Source organism: Hemicordylus capensis, chromosome 4 (assembly GCF_027244095.1).
Source record: "Hemicordylus capensis ecotype Gifberg chromosome 4, rHemCap1.1.pri, whole genome shotgun sequence".
Lineage (NCBI taxonomy): Eukaryota > Metazoa > Chordata > Lepidosauria > Squamata > Cordylidae > Hemicordylus > Hemicordylus capensis.
The window spans coordinates 230519813-230537759 of record NC_069660.1 but is presented as its reverse complement, the minus strand read 5'-3'; the positions used below and the strand labels follow the sequence as shown (position 1 = coordinate 230537759).

Here is a 17947-nt window from a genome sequence, read left to right as displayed (position 1 = left end):
GGAAGTGGATGAGGCAAGAACAAGCAAGTCTTAAACCAGCCCTTTCTGATCAGGAAAGGGAGAGGAACAAAAACTGCCTTTTTTCCTGTGAACTTTTCATAACAAATATTCACAAAGAGGGCAGCATTAAGAGGGCATTCTGATGCAACCTCCAGTTTATTATAAGCACATCAAGTGGGGCCTCTTGGATGTGTAACTTAGAAGCATCTTCTTATCAGACACTTGAGATTCCAGAGAACAGTGATGTACTCGTGTTTTGCTGTTCATTAGCCATCTGCTAGTTTACATTTTAATGCAATTTAATTCAAAGGCCTTCTGAAGCCAAAAGACACATTCAAGGTTTCAAAAGCTAATGTTGCTGTAATGCTAGCTAATGTAGAGCTATATGTGCAGAACCCAGTGGTTGACATCCAGACTAACAGAGCATGCCTGCAACATGCTGTATTCCAAAATAAAGCAGCTCAAGCATTTGATTAGTGAAACGATTTTTGCCAGATGCCCCTTCTCTCTCAAAGGCTCTGTGGCATCCCAAAATATTAACCTGAGGGCTGTGTGACCCTCAGGGACATGTTTTTGGATGGCACAGAACATTCAGAGAGAAGAGGATATAGCAAAATTGTCTCCCCTATGTGAGCACCCGCATACATTGTCTGGAAGGCAGCACACTGCATGTGCATTTCATTAGTCTAGATGTCAACCAGTCTCTCTTTGCATGCAGTGTACTAGATTGTGTAATAATTACATTGTCATTAGAAATGTAGTCAGTGGCTTCACTGCCTGATATCGTTACTGGGTTTTTTGTGTGTGAATTTCGTGCTGTTGCTGTTCATAATGTTTCTTGATTGTTTTCCTTCTGTGGATCTGATTAACTTATGAAATAGTGGGTTTAAGCAGCAACAGTAAGAGAACACTTTTTCCAAGATTATTGATCATGATGTATTTTTCCCACTAGCTTGGCAGGATCAAGATGATCACAAAGTATCTGGAGATCCAAGTGTGATAATTTAATCTTTGATAATTCTGTGAGTTGAATTATTGGTGACAAGAGAACATCTCATGAGTGCACTAAGACATAGATCTCTCTGCTCCAATAGTGTACAGGGGAAGGAGTATTACATCAAGTCCTATGACTGTTTCGTTCTGAGATCACTATCAGATCTATTTATTCTGTTTATTTTGGAATGTCTTGTAGTGGAGAAGTTAAAACTTTTTATGGTTCATCTTAGAACAAAACTCTGGAGAACTAGCCCAAAGTTCTAGTCTTACTTCCCTTTCTTCACTCTTTTGCCATCTTTTGAGTTTTGTAATTAACCTTGTAGAAACACATGCAGAAATACATCTTGTAGAAACACATCCATCCTTGTAGAAACACATTGCTCATATGAAGAAGAGCAGGAGATCTGTTGCTGACATTCAGATTTCTCAGTGAAAGTGTTGACAGCTGTGAAAAAGGCAAATTCCCTCCTAGGGATCATTAGGAAGGGGATTGAAAATAAAAATGCTGATATTATAATGCCCTTCCATAAATCCATGGTGCAGCCACATTTGGAGTACTATATACTGTTCTGGCCACCATATCTTAAGGACAGTGTAGAACTGGAAAAGGTGCAGAAGGCAACCAAGATGATCAAGGGCCTGGAGAACATAAGAACAGCCCTCCTGGATCAGTCCCAAGCAGGGGCGTATCTAGGGTAGGGCAAGCAGGGCACGTGCCCCGGGCGCCACTTGAAGGGGGTGCCATTTTTGAAAATTAAAACTTTTTTTTAAAATGGCCACTGAAATGCCATGGCAGACCTCAGAGGCCATTTGAGCATGCACGGTAGCCATTTTGTTTTCAAGTGGCCATTTTATATATATATATATATATTTTTTAAATGGCCACCGCACATGCTCAAATTTTCCCTGTGAGGCCCTAGAGGCCAGCGAGGGGAGGGGGAACCTTTGAAGACACACACACCCAGCCTTTAGGAAGCCCCTCCAAAGGGGCTACAGGTAATTTTTTTTTTTAAATTAATATAATATAAGTCACTGTACACATATTCAGATTGGCACTATGTACAGAGAATCAGGGCTTGTGAATACTGAGCTGACGCTTATGAGCTAGGATTGTATTCATTTGCTCTTACTTTGCTTCTTGTGATAAGTGAGTTAAATGTGATGTCTTAATAATATGGCTATTAATGGTGAGTTTGTCTTTGAATCAGTGTGAGATCCTTAGGATTAAGGCCCACTGGGAGTTTCTTGCTCTCCTTCTCTCATTTTAACTGTCTTTCTGAAATACTAGAATATATTCCAAGCAGTGACACAGTTTACTCTGCATATCCTTTAATTATTTTCAGAGTATCTGGGAAAAGTCAAATTCTCCATTTATTTTTAAAACGTATGTAATAGTGATGCTACAATGCATAGCAGAGAATTAGACAGGCACTTCTGTTTAGTTTTCCAAGTACACCTCTACATAGTATTTGGGTATTTCATGAGCCCCAGCATACTGAAATTTGTCGTTTTCCAGCATTTTTTGGTCTGGCTACGTCTACTGCTAAATAGTTTTTGAAATATTAAAATATTAACGAACTTGACTTGTATTTTTCAGCTGATATGATGGTAAAGTTATCTGAAAGATGGGTGTCAGATGTTTGGACAGGGGGCGCAATTTCAGTGCTTGCCCTAGGCGCCATTTTCCCTAGATACGCCTCTGGTCCCAAGGCCAGTCCAGAATCCTGTTTCACACAGTGGCCCACCATATGCCTCTGAGAAGCACACAAGCAAGAGGTGGGGGCATGCCCTCTCTCTTGTTGATGCTCCGCAGCAACTGGTATTTAGAGGCATCTTGCCTCTGAGGCTGGAAATAGCCTATACAGCCACCAGACTAGTAGCCGTTGATAGACCTCTCCTCCATGAATTTATCCAAACCCCTCTTAAAGCCATCCAAGTTGTTGGCTGTCACCACCATCTTGTGGCAGTGAGTTCCACAAGTTGATTATGTTTTGTGTGAAGAAGCACTTCCTTTTGTTGGTCCTGAGAATTCCATAGATAATTATGTGCTTTGCTTCTTTCTATGGAGGGATTTGATTTTTCTAGCTTCTGTGTGAGCACCACAATGCTACAGATAGTGCTGTGTGTGGCACACAGCCCATAAATAGACCATCCCTGACCCCACACCCCCTTCAAGGTGCTTCTTCTCCCTCTGCCATCAGAGTTAGGGCTTAAATTAGAGTTAATTTAATTAACTCTCAGAGTTAGGGTTGGCCGTGGAGGGTGAGTGACTCATGGTCACCCCCACCCGCTGGAACACCACTGGCAGCTCGCCCCAACCTGGCCAAGCCCAAAGCCAGATGTGTCACAGTCTGCCCATTAGTGCTGCTGACACTTGCAGACACGCACACATGCCACCGCCATGGCTGATGATGAGATATGGGCTGGTGCCCCCCCCCCCGACCAATATGATAGGCTGCCACCCTGGCCCCAGCATCAATCTGTGGCCATGGTATGTTGTCCAGACACAGGTAGGCAGGCAGGGGTGTATGCTTATGCTGAAAGAAGAAAGAAGACTTTTTCTCATGGTAAGAGATGAGCTCCATGTCTGGACTTAAGAGTAACTTGTGCTTCACTCACGCCTCTGGTCTGTTCTGCAGTCTGAAATCTGTATTCTGCATTGCAAGGTGTACTCACTCAGTCAATATGTGGCTGAAGACATTGCTCTAGTTGAGTTATGCTTGCTGGCTGCTAAGGGTGCTGCTGTGGCAGCTGTTGTAAGGAGTCATAATTGTGTGTGAGCGAGCAACTTGTGATGTTATTGCAGTACAGGTACTGTGGCTGGCAGTGGATTCTGGGTCAGTGATTCTTTTTTCTTTTTTGCCATCTTTGGACTGTGTGTTCGGCCAAACATGGTGTTCTGTTATATATTGGGAGGCACTGTATGTGCTTCTGTTCTGCAGTGTTGATTTTTCAAGGCAGGGTTGCAAAATGTGTGCACTCTGTTTGTTTTGCCCATAGGAAACAATGGGGAACTCGAATCACCACATTTAATGCAGACATGCACACACAGCACCACCATGGCCGATGATGAGATATGGACTGCTGCCCCTGACCCATGCGTAAGGCTGTCAGCCAGGACCCAGCACCAATCTGAGGCCATGCTGTGTAATCCAGACACAAGGGGGCACTGCCTGCCTTCCTTGAGTTGTTGTTTGGTCTCTTTGTGAGATGGTATTGTTGTGGCAAGAAATGGACAGTGGCAGCTCTCTTGCCCTTGCGCTCTCTCGCTCTCTCTCATATTTTCTTGGTGATTGCTGTGAGATGAGCTCCGTGTCTGGCCTTGGATTAACTTGTGCTTCACTCACTACTCTGGTCTGCTCTACATTCTGCATTGCAAGGTGTACTCCTGGACCTCTCGGCAGTGTTCAGTACCATCAGCGATGGTATCCTTCTGGTTTTTCTGTACAGGTTGGGACTTAGAGGCATGGTTATACAGTGGCTCCGCTCCTGCCTGGAGGATCGTATTCAGAAGGTGGTGCTGGGGGATGTCTGTTCCACCCCTTGGCCTTTGGCAAATTGGGTGCCACAGGGATCTGTTCTGTCCCCCATGCTAGTTAACACCTCTGGGAGATGTCATCTGTGGGTGTGGGATGTGGTGCCTTCACAATGCTGGTGGCATCCAGCAATACCTGTCTTTTAAATCAGCAGATGCCAGGGAGGTAGTGGATGCTCTGAACCGGGGCTGGGAGGCTGATCTGGACTGGATGGGGACAAACAAACTGAAACTTAATCCAGATAAGACGGAAGTGCTATGGGTTCATAAAACTGATCATCTGAGTAGTGAAGCAAATCTGGTCTTGGACTGGGGTCGCACTCCTGCTGAAAGACAAAAGTCTGCAGCTTGGGGGTGTTTCTGGACCCAATGCTGTCCTTAGAAGCACAGGTGGTGGCGATTTGCAGAGGTGCTTTTTAAATCAGCTATGGCTGGTATGCCATCTTGGAGATGGTGGGTCTTACTTTAGTCACCCATGCTCTGATATCATCCCAGATTGGACTATTGCAATGTGTTCTACGTGTGGCTGCCCTTGCAGATGGTTTGGAAGCTTTAGCTGGTCCAGAATGCTGCTGCAAGGATGCTCATGGACATAAATTGCTTCATGAGTATCCCACCCATCGTGCAACAGCTTCATTGGTTACCAGTCCCCTTCCAGGCTAGATTCAAGGTGCTGGTCTAGACCTTTAAAGCTCTACACAGCTTGGGGCTGAGGTATCTGTCTCACCACATTCACCCATATGAACCTGCCAGGGCCCTCCACTTGGCATCTCAGGTCCTGCTCATGGCCCTGCAATTATCAGAGATCCGGGTGACAGGGATTAGAGAAAGGGCCTTTATGGTTGTGGCCCCTTGGCTTTGGAACACCCTCCCCGAAGAGCTTCACCATGCTCCCTCCCTCAGTGTTTTACAAAACAATTAAAAATACATCTTTTAAAATAGGCTTTTAAATGTCTTTTCTGCTGCTTATGTCTGGTAGGTTCTTTAGTTTTTATAGTTCTCAGTTTTTAGCTTTTTATTAATAACTTTTAATTTGAAAGTTTAAATAAAATTTAATTTTAAATGTGGTTTTGGCTTTATCTTTTATCTTGTTTAACTTTATTAGTCTTTTATTTTACATTGTAACAATTTTCTTAATGTCATCCCAAGCAGTATTTCACTGGAGGAGCAATAAATATAAATATTTCAAATACATCCTAAATAAATATTCAGTCAAAATGTGGCTGAAAACTCTGTAATTGAGCTTATGGCTGTGCTTACTGGCTAACTATGTGCCATTCTGTTCTGCAGTGTTGTTGTTGTTTTTGCAAGGCAGGGTTGCAAAATATATGCAGTCTGCTTGTTTCACCAATAGGGTGAAATGACCTAATGACCTACTGACCTAAGTAATTCAAAAAAATATTTAAAATTTCCTGGTTGCCCAATTGTTTTGAGGGTTGGGTAGTAGGTAGATAGGGTCATGCCCTAAAATCCAACCCATTTTGGTGTCCCTAGGACCTACCCATGGGGAACAATGGGGTGACTCGAGTCCCCCATTGTCCCCTATTTGTGATCTGAGAATACTTCACAAATTTCCAATTCGATGGGTTATGGCCAGCTGGTTCAACAAATTGATTCAGTTTTTTGATATTCGATTTGAGGTTGAATCAAATCACAAAAAATGATTTGTGCACACTCTTACTTGTGCCCCTCCAACCTCAGAGGCAAGATGCCTCTAAGTACCAGTTTCAGGGGAGCAATAGCATCTGGTGTGAAACAGGATGCTGGACTAGATAGGCCTTGGGCCTGATCTAGCAGGGCTGTTGTATGTGGAAGGGGTAATTGAACATAGGAACATAACTTCCTAGTTTAAATCAAGAATAAATTAGTCATTAAGCCAACCTTCAAATAATTTGTTTTCTACACAAGAGCTTGTATGAGCTGGAAGCAATTAAAACTGAACACGATTCCTACAACTGGTCTTTCCCTGCCACCTTCCTTTCAGGTCACAGCCTTGGTTCGACAAAGGTGTCTCGTGCACAGACATTTCCCAGCTACACTTCAGAACAAAGCGAGGAGCACAAGCAGCGCCTGTCCCTCTCTAATAGCTATGGGTTCAGCTACAGCTCAGGCCTCATTCAATGACACAGCATGTGTCTGACCAGAGAGACAGCCTACTGTGCAACCTGCCTGTGGGGCCCGGAAGCCACTTGTTCCTTCTTCTGCAGCCACAGAAGCCAAATCGCAGCGAAAACTGAGGACCCAAGTCTCCACGCTGGTGACTGTGAAGGTGAAAGTCTGGATCACTGTTTTCCAGATGCAGAGCCTGAGTCTTATTTATTTAAATTTTATATTTGTTTTGTCCATATGTTTTTAAAGAGGAGGAAAAGAAAGAAGAATTCCTTTTGAAATCCTGAGGAAATCCCAAGACTTCTGCATGACCATCACCACTACCTGCTCTGGGGGTTTGAGCATAACATTCCATTTTCAGTGTGAAGTTTTTGCCAATCAACTCTGTTGTCAAATTCACTCATCCATGACAGTAAGCGCCTTTATGTCCTAGATATCAACCCCACCCCTACCAGCTAGGTCTCGATCTCTTTTTGCCAGAAGAACAAAGCGTTCAGAAGTACTTCTGAAGTAGGGATTTAATCTTACCATTATGCACAGTTTAGTTCAGTTGACCTCAATGAAATTCAAACTGGAGTAATTTTAGGACTGCAGCTTAAAGTTGCATCCTGAGCAGCCAGTGACTCTGAATCAGATTCCCATACCTACAGTTAATACACAGAATAGATAGATAGATAGATGCTTTCAGTGATATCGCATGTAATGTTTAGTAGTGTTTCCAAAAAAAAATTGGGTTGTTAATTTAAGAAGTCATTGCTTTGAATATTTCCCACACTGAATTTTTATGCCCACTGAATTTTATCCTGCTCTAATCTGTGCATTCTGAACCACAGCTTCCCACTGAGAGCAGTGATAATAGATGTCAAGGGAAGACTGTGTCACAAGGCACTGTCAAAATATTTAGATTGTAGATAATAGTTAAATAGTGAAGCCTGAATTTATAGTCAGTGGCTGACTTCCTAGCAAAGCACCACTGCTCCATGAGATGTGCTAGTGCTGCAGTGGAGTTGCAAATAGCACCAGGGGTACATTTGATTATCTCCCCTTCCACTGAAGTGCTCTGGGTCACCCAAAAATATGTCCCTGAGGGCTGCACAACCTTCAGGGACATATTTTGGTTAATACAGAGTGCTTCCGGGGGTAGGGGAGGTCACTGAAATTCTCTCTCTCACACACACACTCACGTCAGTGCTGAGTTAGTCGATCTGTCTGCAACCCCAGCCCATCTCACAAAGCACCTGTGCTTCATTAGGATGTCAGCCAGTATAAGTTTAAATCTGTATAATGTGCAGGTAAAAACTGAGATCTCATTGCTGGATGGCAACACCATGTTCTGTAATATTATAGGACCAGTTGGCTGGTAGAAAAATAAGTAAAATTTCAAGTTCATTTCTGATTATATTGAAGCCTAACTTATTGGATCTGTTCTCCTTATCATCATTAATTATGTGGCTTGGTTGTTTTACACCACGGTCACATGTATAGTCACAGATGAATGATAAATTTTCACATATGCTGATCACAGTGTAAGGTTGATTTAATCATTGCCTTACAAAGAACAGCCACATCAAACTGAATTGTGGGAAGCTTAATTTTGAGTCTTACACTTATAATGGCCTATTGTTCCAAAAGGTTTCAGTCCTTTTCGAAAGATGGAAGAAAAAAAGAATAGCAGCTCCAGTGATTAGGATAAATGAGGGAAGGCCACATAAAGCATGTTTTGTTTTGTTTTTAAATGAAGAAATGCTATATTGCCCACACATTTTGTATTAACCTATCTTCATGGGTAATGTATTCAAATTTGTATCAAAATAATGTTGATTTTTGCTCTCTTCCAAATGTCAAATATTGTTCCAGTTTTGACTGTAGTTGGTCCCATATGACTCCTGCCATCTGAATACCAGCTGTCAGGGTAGCAGAGACCCTTTCGAAGCCTTCCCCGCGTTCCAAATTTATTGAGCTCTCCACTGCAAGGTGCTGCACACACACAAAATACTCCACCTACACGGGGCAATGAACATATAGGTGCACCTCTGATTGAAGTTTTATTGGATTAAGATACGAGCTCTAAAACTTTGAATAGCAGGAAGCTCTGGAAGTTGCAGAATTGTTTGTTGTTGTTGTTTTTAACAACTTTTGAGCATTGTTACAATGTGCACATCTCCCCTCCAACTGGGGTTCAGAATTTATTTATTTATTTATATGACATATTTTAATACTGCCCAAAACTTACATCTCTGGGCGGTTTACAACAAAAACGGAAAAATTAAAACATTAGCTAAAACAGATAAATAACAAATAAATTTAAACATTGATTAAAATAAATGACAGCAAAAAGTTAAAACATGACAATTCAAAACCTTAAAACAATATTTTAAAATGAAGTTAAAACTATTAAAATGGTATTTAATTGAATGTGGTATTGGAAAGTATTGCTTCTAGGGCAACCTGAGCTACTGCTTAATATCCCACCATAACCCAAATGGGACATGTTAGACATCAGCAAAGGGGCAGATATAGTGAAAGGCATGATAAATAAGTAGAATTTCTTCTGTCCTCTATACTCCATAATTGTAATGAATATTTAGCAAATCATTTTTATAAATGTTTGAACCTCTAGGCAACACTGGGGGCTTCATTCTCTTGCAGAACTGACAGCTTTGGTCAGTGATAGAATCTTCTGCCTTTCATCATGTCAGCTCAGCCCAGGAGATGTCAAAAGAAAAAGAATTAGACATTCCATCCTCCCGCCATGCCCCTTCCCCATCTTTTCTCGATTACAGTTTGAATAATTGGGGGATGGATTTTTAAAAGAAAGGTCTGCTTTAATTAAAGGTTTGTTGATATATTAGTGTGGATGATTTTTCTTTCCTCAAGTCATTTCTGAGGTCTAATAGATTTGCAGACTTATACACCTCAGTGAGCAGCTACTGAATGAAACAGGTTTGTGATCTGATGGAATTAATCAAACACGCCTGTCTCTGTCACTTATTTTTCCTTTATCTCACTCACCATGTTTCTTCTGCAGCTTCCTCTGTAGATAAGTGATGAGCTACCAACCACCACAATGCAAAATTATTCTTTGAAGTTGTTGACAGTCTTCTATGGGAACTGGGTTCATATGCATATGTCAACCTGAACACACAATCACATTCATGCCTAGCAATGAATTTTCTGTTCAAAAATATAACTGTATTTTTTAACAGTAGATCCTCTGCTAGCCTAATGCTTGCATAATTTCATTGACTGACATGATGCACAAGTCTCTGTATCCACTGCAACATCACTGTTCCCAGACAGTGGTTCTGCAAGCAGCATCTCTAGAAGAAAGCATCTCTTCTGTTCGTCACAATGGGAGAAACTGCAGGGATGCTGCTTGTGCAGCCACCGGTCAGAATGAGTGGCACTGCTGCTTCCACGTCCACTGAAGAAATGGTGCTGATGCCTTCCATCCCCGTTAGACTCGCACATGTCAGACAGTAACCTTAACAATACTAAGTAAAACAGTATTGATTTACTCAGTATCCCCACTTATTATTAGAATTAGAGAGATTACGTAATCATTTAGCTGCTATATGCAGATAAATATTATTTGATTTTGTTTAAACCAGCAATTCTCCCCCCCTCCCTGATTTTAATTTTATTCCACATTCCACATAGGAATAGGAACATTGGGATGTTGATACATTTCTTGAGTGAACAATGGTTCATGTACTTTGTTCATGCACACTTCCTGGAAGCAGACAGTAAAGTCTATTACAAAAGAAAAACTCCAGCTCATTCAGTATACTCATGGATCTACTTCTCCTTACATAGGGAAAACCACATTTACTGCACACTGTTCTGTTTCTTTGGGTGATTCCAAACCTGCTTCACCCTCACATCTCACACTTGCAAGAAGTTTTAAATCTTCTCACATTTAAGATCAGTGACCCACAGGTTCACCAGTGTGATGTGGCAGGTTCCAAGCCGCCCACAGCAGGCTCCTAAGAAACCACAAGCACTCCTGTGCTGTTGCAAAGGATACAAATACTTAAAGTAATGTGCCCACACTCCGGAAGTGCGACTTAAATTGTTTCCAGTCTAAAACTTAAGCTACAAAGCCATTCATGAGTAGTGTATAGAACCATGGAGTGGGGATGGACACGTCCCCGTCACTGACATCCTGCCCAAAAGAACGCTGACCAGCACCTCTGTGCCACGTGTAAACACTGAGGTCATTCCCACAATTAAAAAATGTGTTCTACCTGGGTTTGGGAGCTGTATGTGCTCCTTAGTTTTGGTTGTGTGGCAGAAAGATAGGAGGAAAATCTGGGTAGAAGTGATTGTGTGGCAGCAAGATAGTAGGGAAAGCTACCTAGGTTTCCCTCCCACCTTGCTTCCACACATCCAAAAATTAGGAGCACACACAGCTCCTAAACCTGGGTAGAACACAGTTTTTGATTGTGGGGACGACCTCACTGTCGACAGCGCTGCACTTCAGGGCAGTATTGCTCTGTCATAAAGTTATGCAGATACAATTATTTCCTATTGGTGTTGCATCATGCAACTGCATTCGCACAGCTCTCCAACTGAACAGTAGTGCCCTGAAGTGCAGCCTTGTCAATGGTGTTTACACACCTGCAGAGATGTCAGTAGTGCTGCAACTGTCGGTGTTCCCCTGTGCAAAATGTCAGCCAGCAAGTTCAAAGAGGCTTAATCTACTCTTGTTTGTCGCTTAAGATGGCTGACATTCCGCACAGGGAACTTGTCTGTAGTGCCTATAGGATCTACCAGAATAGACACCCTTTTGGAGCTGCATCTCCAAGACCACAAGATGCTCTGGGAACCTGTTCATCAAAGTGAAGAACTGCGTTCAGCAAGAAAGGATAGTTTTAACATGAGAATACAGCCACTTGCCCAAGGCGCATCACGATTCTTTCCAAGCAGTCCGGCTTGCCAGTCCAGCTGAACAAGCTGTCCTTTGGCAGAGAGGTAGATAGTTAAATAGACATACTTCTATTCTTTCTTATTTATCTGTAAATCTATTCTACATACAAGATTTTCAGAAGAGATGCACCTGAGACTATTTGGATAGCCGGGTATTTGTGGCGAAATCATGCAGAGCATATTTTTGACACCTATACGTCTGCATTGCATGTTGATCTTTTAAAGCCAAAGAGCAATGCACCACAGAATAAAAATATTATGGTCAGCAGTACATTCCAAAATCTGCAAAGGTAATCTTTGCGTGAAGGTGTTTCCTGGTTTATTTTTTAAAATGACGATACACCTAATATCCAGTGGGTCACATACTGCACAGCGAAGCACAGGGTGCTTGAGTACCTGAAGGTGCTTAAGCATCCTTCCAGCGCTAGAGAGAGAGAGAGGAGAGAGAGAGAGAGAGAGAGAGTGTGTGTGTGTGTGTGTGTGTGAAACCAGCTGGAAGTGTTGTAGAATATTCATTCATTCATTCATTCATTCGGTCTATTTGTACACCACCCCAAACTCACATCTCTAGGCGGTTTGCAAGAAACACAAAATGAATTTAAAAAGAAATTAAAACATTAAGATAGTTTAAAACCACAATTCTGGTTAAACAGCTTGGGTGAATAAATGCATTTTAAGAGTCTTTTAAAAAGCTGGCAGAGATGGGGAGGCTCTTATATTGGCAGGGAGCACATTCCAAACCCTCAGGGGGGCAACAGAGAAGGCCCATCCCTGAGTGGCCACCAGACAAACTTGTAGCAACTGGAGATGGATCTCTCTGGATGGGCAGTGGGGTTCATAAAGTGGAAGACGTTCTGTAAAATGTGGCAGTTCTGGTAGTCCAACTTAAAACTGTGCAATGGCACGTCACACAACTGAGTTTGTGTGATGTAATAAGTTATAGCAGAACTGCCCAGTTCTACAACACTGCCAGCAGGGTTTACATACACAAAGCAAAACAGGCAGACACTCTGTATGAACCACCCACATTTCACTGTGTGGTATCTAAGCCTATGTTCAGAGCATCTTTACACATTAACATTAATGGTGCAGCAGGCCACAGTGGCTGGCATCTTCCAGCAATCCTTCAGTTCAAAACCTGTCATGATGTCTTGTGGACTTACATAGATCAAGCCAAGACCAATAAAAAGCATAGACATGACATAGATTATAAAACAGTAGCTAAAACAGGTTAGGCTTCATATGAGGAACAAATTTCATTTTAACAGCTAGGAATGTGCATGGAACCGGGCTGGGGATGCTCGAAGGTAGAGGGGTGCTGCTTTAAAGGTGGGGGGGGTGCACTTACCCCTCCCGCCACATTCCCCCCTCCGGTGCTCTATTTTTGGCAAAGTCTGTGGGGCAGCAGCATACCTCCCTGCTGCCCTGTTGCCCCCGTTTACCAAAACTAACCAGAAGTATCCAGTGCGCTGGCGTGGGCACACACACATCATACCTGATGTGCACGTGCCTGCGCCAGCACACACTGGCTTATCTGATACTTCTGGTTAGTTCCGGTAAACGGGGGTAGCAGGGAGATGCGCTGCCACCCCATTGACTTTGCCAAAAATGGAGCGATGGCGGGGGGGGGGGTAAGCAGTGGGAGGGGTAAGTGCACCCCCCCCCGCCATCCAACTGGTGGAACCACCCATCGTTCGAACCGGTTCAGACGCCCATTAAGGGCCTTCACATCAGTTCCGTGCACATTCCTATTGATCACATCAGTTCCATGCACATTCCTATTAACAACCACAATAGTCACGGTTATGCGTGACTATTGCTCATGTAGTGGAAGGATGAGAGTTTTCCTAATCTTTTGATGCATGTTTTTGGATGGCACCTAATGAATCTAATGTATTACTGATCATGGCTGATATGATTCACAAATTTATGAGAACAGAGCAAGAGCTCTGTATATGCAAGTAGCCGAAAAACTAGATGTGGATGAGGTTTGCCCCACAAGTTCAGCATGCAAGGAAGGGGGTGGAGAGGTGATATTTGCTCCTCCACCCTCCCCAGAAATGCCCTTTTCATTGCCAGGAATATGTCCCTGAGGGTGACACGGTCCTAGTTTTTAGATTACTTGTGAGGATGAAGCTCTCTTAAGTTGTATCATATAAGCCCATGAGTCTCAATCCAGGGACAGCAGTTATTCTCAGTTAACTAGTTCATATTTTAAAAGAGTGATTTTCTGTATGTGCTATGATGTAGTAGGCAGTTGGTAGGGGATGCCCAAACTCTCCTCTTTAATCTTTGCCTCACCTGATCTTTGTCTCTTTTTAAAATCCTGATCTTTGTCTCTTTTAAAAATTTTATTCAGTTTCAAAACATTTTAAATTAGTACTTAAATGATTAATCCCTGCTAGTGCTCACCTTCTATTCTCACTGCTCTGCCTACCTGTATAAACTGTCCCCCCCCCGCCCACTCCTCTTTTCAACTCTGCAAAATAAAACCTTGCTGTGCCTACTGAGTGCAGGCATAAAAATAAACTAAGACAAGTTCTTCTGTCTTTGCTATATGGATTGAGCCAGATTAGATAGCTGGAAACCCCACAGCCTGTCCTTGCTGGTTCCCCCTCCCCCATTCTCCTCTCATTTGTAGTCTTTTTTTTTTTTTAGGTCCTCCAAGAGCCCATTGAGTCAGGCCATTCTCATCTGAATGAACACTCCTCATTCCCATGTAAATTTGCCTCATTCCCATGTAAATTTGCCATACTGTGGTGTGATTAAGAACTGACAGCAGAGTTTGACTGCTTTTGGTAAGGCTCAAGAGTGTTTTAAGGGTGAGATACTTTAAGAAAAAAGTTCAATTAAAACATCCATTATAGATTGTGTTAACAATGTGAAAATATGTATTTCTATGAGAGGCTCTTCACTCTTAAGAGAAGCTGTCAAGCTATTTAGTGGCTTAAAAATGACATTCAGCTGCTGTTCACTGATGTTCTCTTTTGATTGAATAGTACATTAACTGACATTTGTTGTTCTATTTAATGGAAATAATCAAATTCACTGCTCTTTTGCTCTGGGTGATATGATGATTCAGTTTTCCTTGTGAACCAAAGCATCTATGAAATCTGAATTAAACCAGATTAAACAAATACCTACACGTGCAGTACCCCCCCCCATCTGAAAAGTATGGGGTAGAGGAGACTGTGGAAGCATCTTATACACGAATAAAATATACTTAGTCTACACAGCAAAATAATTTAAACAATTGCAGCCAAAAGTAATATTTTCATCTTCCAAACAATTCATTAGACAATATGTACACATCTTTCCAGTGGAAAGCTCTCCTACTACCAAAAAAAAAAAAAAAAGATTGAGGGGTGTTGTGGGGAAGGCTTGAGATTTAAATTTGTTCAAGGCTTTTTGAGCTCCGCTGGATAGCAGCCATATACAAACTACTGGGCGCACAACCTTGTTTTTATGAGAAGGGACCAGAAAATGCATATACTCAGATGTGTACTGACCACTGTATTGGCATAGTACCTGGATGGATTTGAAAGTACAATAAGGTATAACCCTGACTGGGACTCATGTGAGATCATGAATCCTGGAGACTGGAAGGGACTAGTTGTCTACTTTGGGACATCTGGACAGCTCCAGCAACCAGATCAAGTGTGCAGGAGTCAATCTTCTTGGCCTTCCCTGCTCCCTCTCAGCTCCTGAAGATGAGCTCAGAAATACAAAATTGCCATTAAAGGCTGCAGATGTACTTCTGCATCTCTCAGCAGAATCTCTACAATCCACATCACAGCTTCCCTTTTCCAGATTGTCAATGTGATCTCAATAAAAGCAGTCTGAGGGGTGGGGTCTCCTGTTACTATGCCATGTCCTAGTATACAGTTCTTTGTCTGGCACAGTGTATGTTTTGTGGGAGCTCTTCCACATTCATCTATGTACACAAAAACCTCTACATATTGCTTTGTATATGTGGTTCCAGAGAACTGGATCATGTCCATTGCGTTGCCATTTTAGCACTGGTTTAGAAATGGGAACTCCTGCTCATAAGTCAATAGTACAGGGTTTTTTCTTGTAATACTGTGCACAATTTAGAGTCAACTGATAGTACATTTGATAACTCAGGTACAATAGTTTCTGTGTATCCTCACTGACAAGATGCAGTTTTGTCATCCACATTTCAAACATTTAACATTTCCTGAGTTCTTTTGATGGTGGAAAAAATCACCCCCTGTAATATGTATAGGTATTTATTAAGGAGGTCACAGATCCCAAAAGATGCTTTCTAATTCTGTAATGATGATGTAAACATGAAACTCTTCAAGTCTAGGTGAATACGTTTGTTGTTTGCGTGTGTGGGGTTTTAGTCTTGTAGCTCTTGTTGATTTAGCTGACGTGTAAGAAACCTGCACAATGGCATATTCACTTCCAACACTTTGGGATACTGTGTGTCCATGAAATGGTCAGAAAAACCCTCCTGATCCTTTCCCACCAATAAATAGCTGCCTTTTTGTGTAAAATACAGGCAGCTAATTAAATGGAGTTAGAAATTAATGCTTGTCAAAGTTGTCATCTTGCTCCAGAAAAAAGCTTCTTCAAACACTATCAAGAGAGCAACATTGATTGGAATAAACAACTTACCAGGTAGGTGATCCAAACATAAGATACCTATCCCTATGCAAGAGGAATGAATATGAGAATTCCAAAGCATTGTGACAAAGAGATCATCCCCAGCCTGGATTTATTATTGGTATGTCCTGATATATATCAGGACATACAACACTGGATCTGCCCCCATCTGAATGCAGCCGAGCTGATTTTAACAGTGGTAGTAGTGATAACTGCTTTTCTGCCTCATTGATTTTTCTCTCCCAGACCCTCTAAGTTTTATACTGGTTCTAACTACATATGGTGGCTGACATCCAAACTAACAAAATGCAGTCCCCCACTAGACAAATTTGTTGCATAAGCAGGAGAAACATCCCCGCTCTGTACACAATCTGGAAGAGAGGAAACGCATTGCTGACCCTCAGCAAATAGTGATATATTTCTTCTCTTCCAGAGCAGGGACGTTTTGTCTGCTTGCCCAACAGAGCATCGATCGAGGGACTGAGGGAGTTGTGTGTGGGCCCCAGTCTCATCCCTGCAGTCCCTCTTTATGTGTGTTCTGCATTAGCCAAGATGTGAGCCGGTGAGACGAGGCCAAACTGGTTACTGTAATTTCTGCCATATGCAGAAATTACAAGAAGATGGTGGTTATTTTGTTTGCCACCTGTGCCAACATTATGGATTTGAGTGGCTATATACAGGGCTGTATTTACGCTGCAATTTTACAGGAGTGGTAATTAACACTAAATTCAGCTTTCTGAGGACTCAAGGTTTATTTCTTTATTTTTCCTTAGAAAGCATGTTAATAGCCCTTACTGCTGGCCAAGATATACTTAAGGGTAAGGTATATTTAAGTGTGTGGACAATGTTGCTGAAACCTCAGAAGCCAAAGAGGAACATGAGTAAGTTTTCAGTGAGTGGGCATGGGCCATCAAGTGTTCTTGCCCCACTAATGACTAGCAAAACCAGAATCCACGCTACTCTGCATAACAGAAAGAAATGTATAGTAAGTTACATGCATTCCTAGATTTGCATAATAAATAAAATCCAGCTTTTCTTGGTATAGAATTTCAGTTCCTTTAGCACAGAATGAGAATGTACATACAGCCCTAGCTATAGTCAAAACTGCAATCTGCTGAAAAGGCATGTGTGTGTCTACCACCCGTCCTAAAGGTTGAGGGATACAACTGGCATGCATGAGCTGCATTTCTCATGGTGGCACTATCTCTGCCATCTGGCTTGCCCTAGCTCCTGTTGAGGCTCATCTTTGTGGGATTGTCAAGAGGTAATAGCAAACAAATTAAAATGCATAGGATTTGATGTGAGAATTGGCCAGCCCCTATACTACAATAGTGTAGGTGTCATTAGTCTGCATGGTAGCCCCCTTTCTTCCTTCTTGAAAAGACAGAGAAGCTAAAGGATACAGAGGCCTCGACTCTCAGGTCTGTCTTTTGCTTTTCTTCATTGATATTTTTCTACCCTTACAGCCTTTCCTGTCTGGATGTCTGCAGGAGATATATATCTATATGCACACACGTATTTATAGATACATAGACACACACGCACACACAGAGATGTGTGTGTGTGCGCATATGTCTGTATGTTCGTGTGTACATATATTGAACAGTGTTCTCTTTTCATGCTTTTTCACTTTTACTCATGTACCGTTCTTGTTCTCATTTATTTTTGTCGTAACGAAACTTTAAATAAATTATTCTAATTGTTACCTATAATTTGCCAGTGAGAGACCTTGTCTTTTTCTTTTCTCCT

At 42.1% G+C, this 17947-nt stretch overlaps 1 protein-coding gene across 2 annotated transcripts in view; it reads left to right on the top strand.

The window, feature by feature from the left end:
• DOK6 (docking protein 6) overlaps positions 1-17910 on the top strand; it is a 373813-nt gene extending 355903 nt beyond the window's left edge. The window contains exon 8 of one of the 2 annotated variants that reach the window (XM_053246098.1): positions 6516-17910. In XM_053246098.1, the coding sequence (XP_053102073.1) occupies positions 6516-6655 (140 nt within the window). In that variant the 3' untranslated portion in view covers positions 6656-17910. The remainder of the gene's footprint in view (positions 1-6515) is intronic. The other variant, XM_053246101.1, reaches the window with a different exon arrangement.
• Positions 17911-17947: the final 37 nt, after the last annotated feature.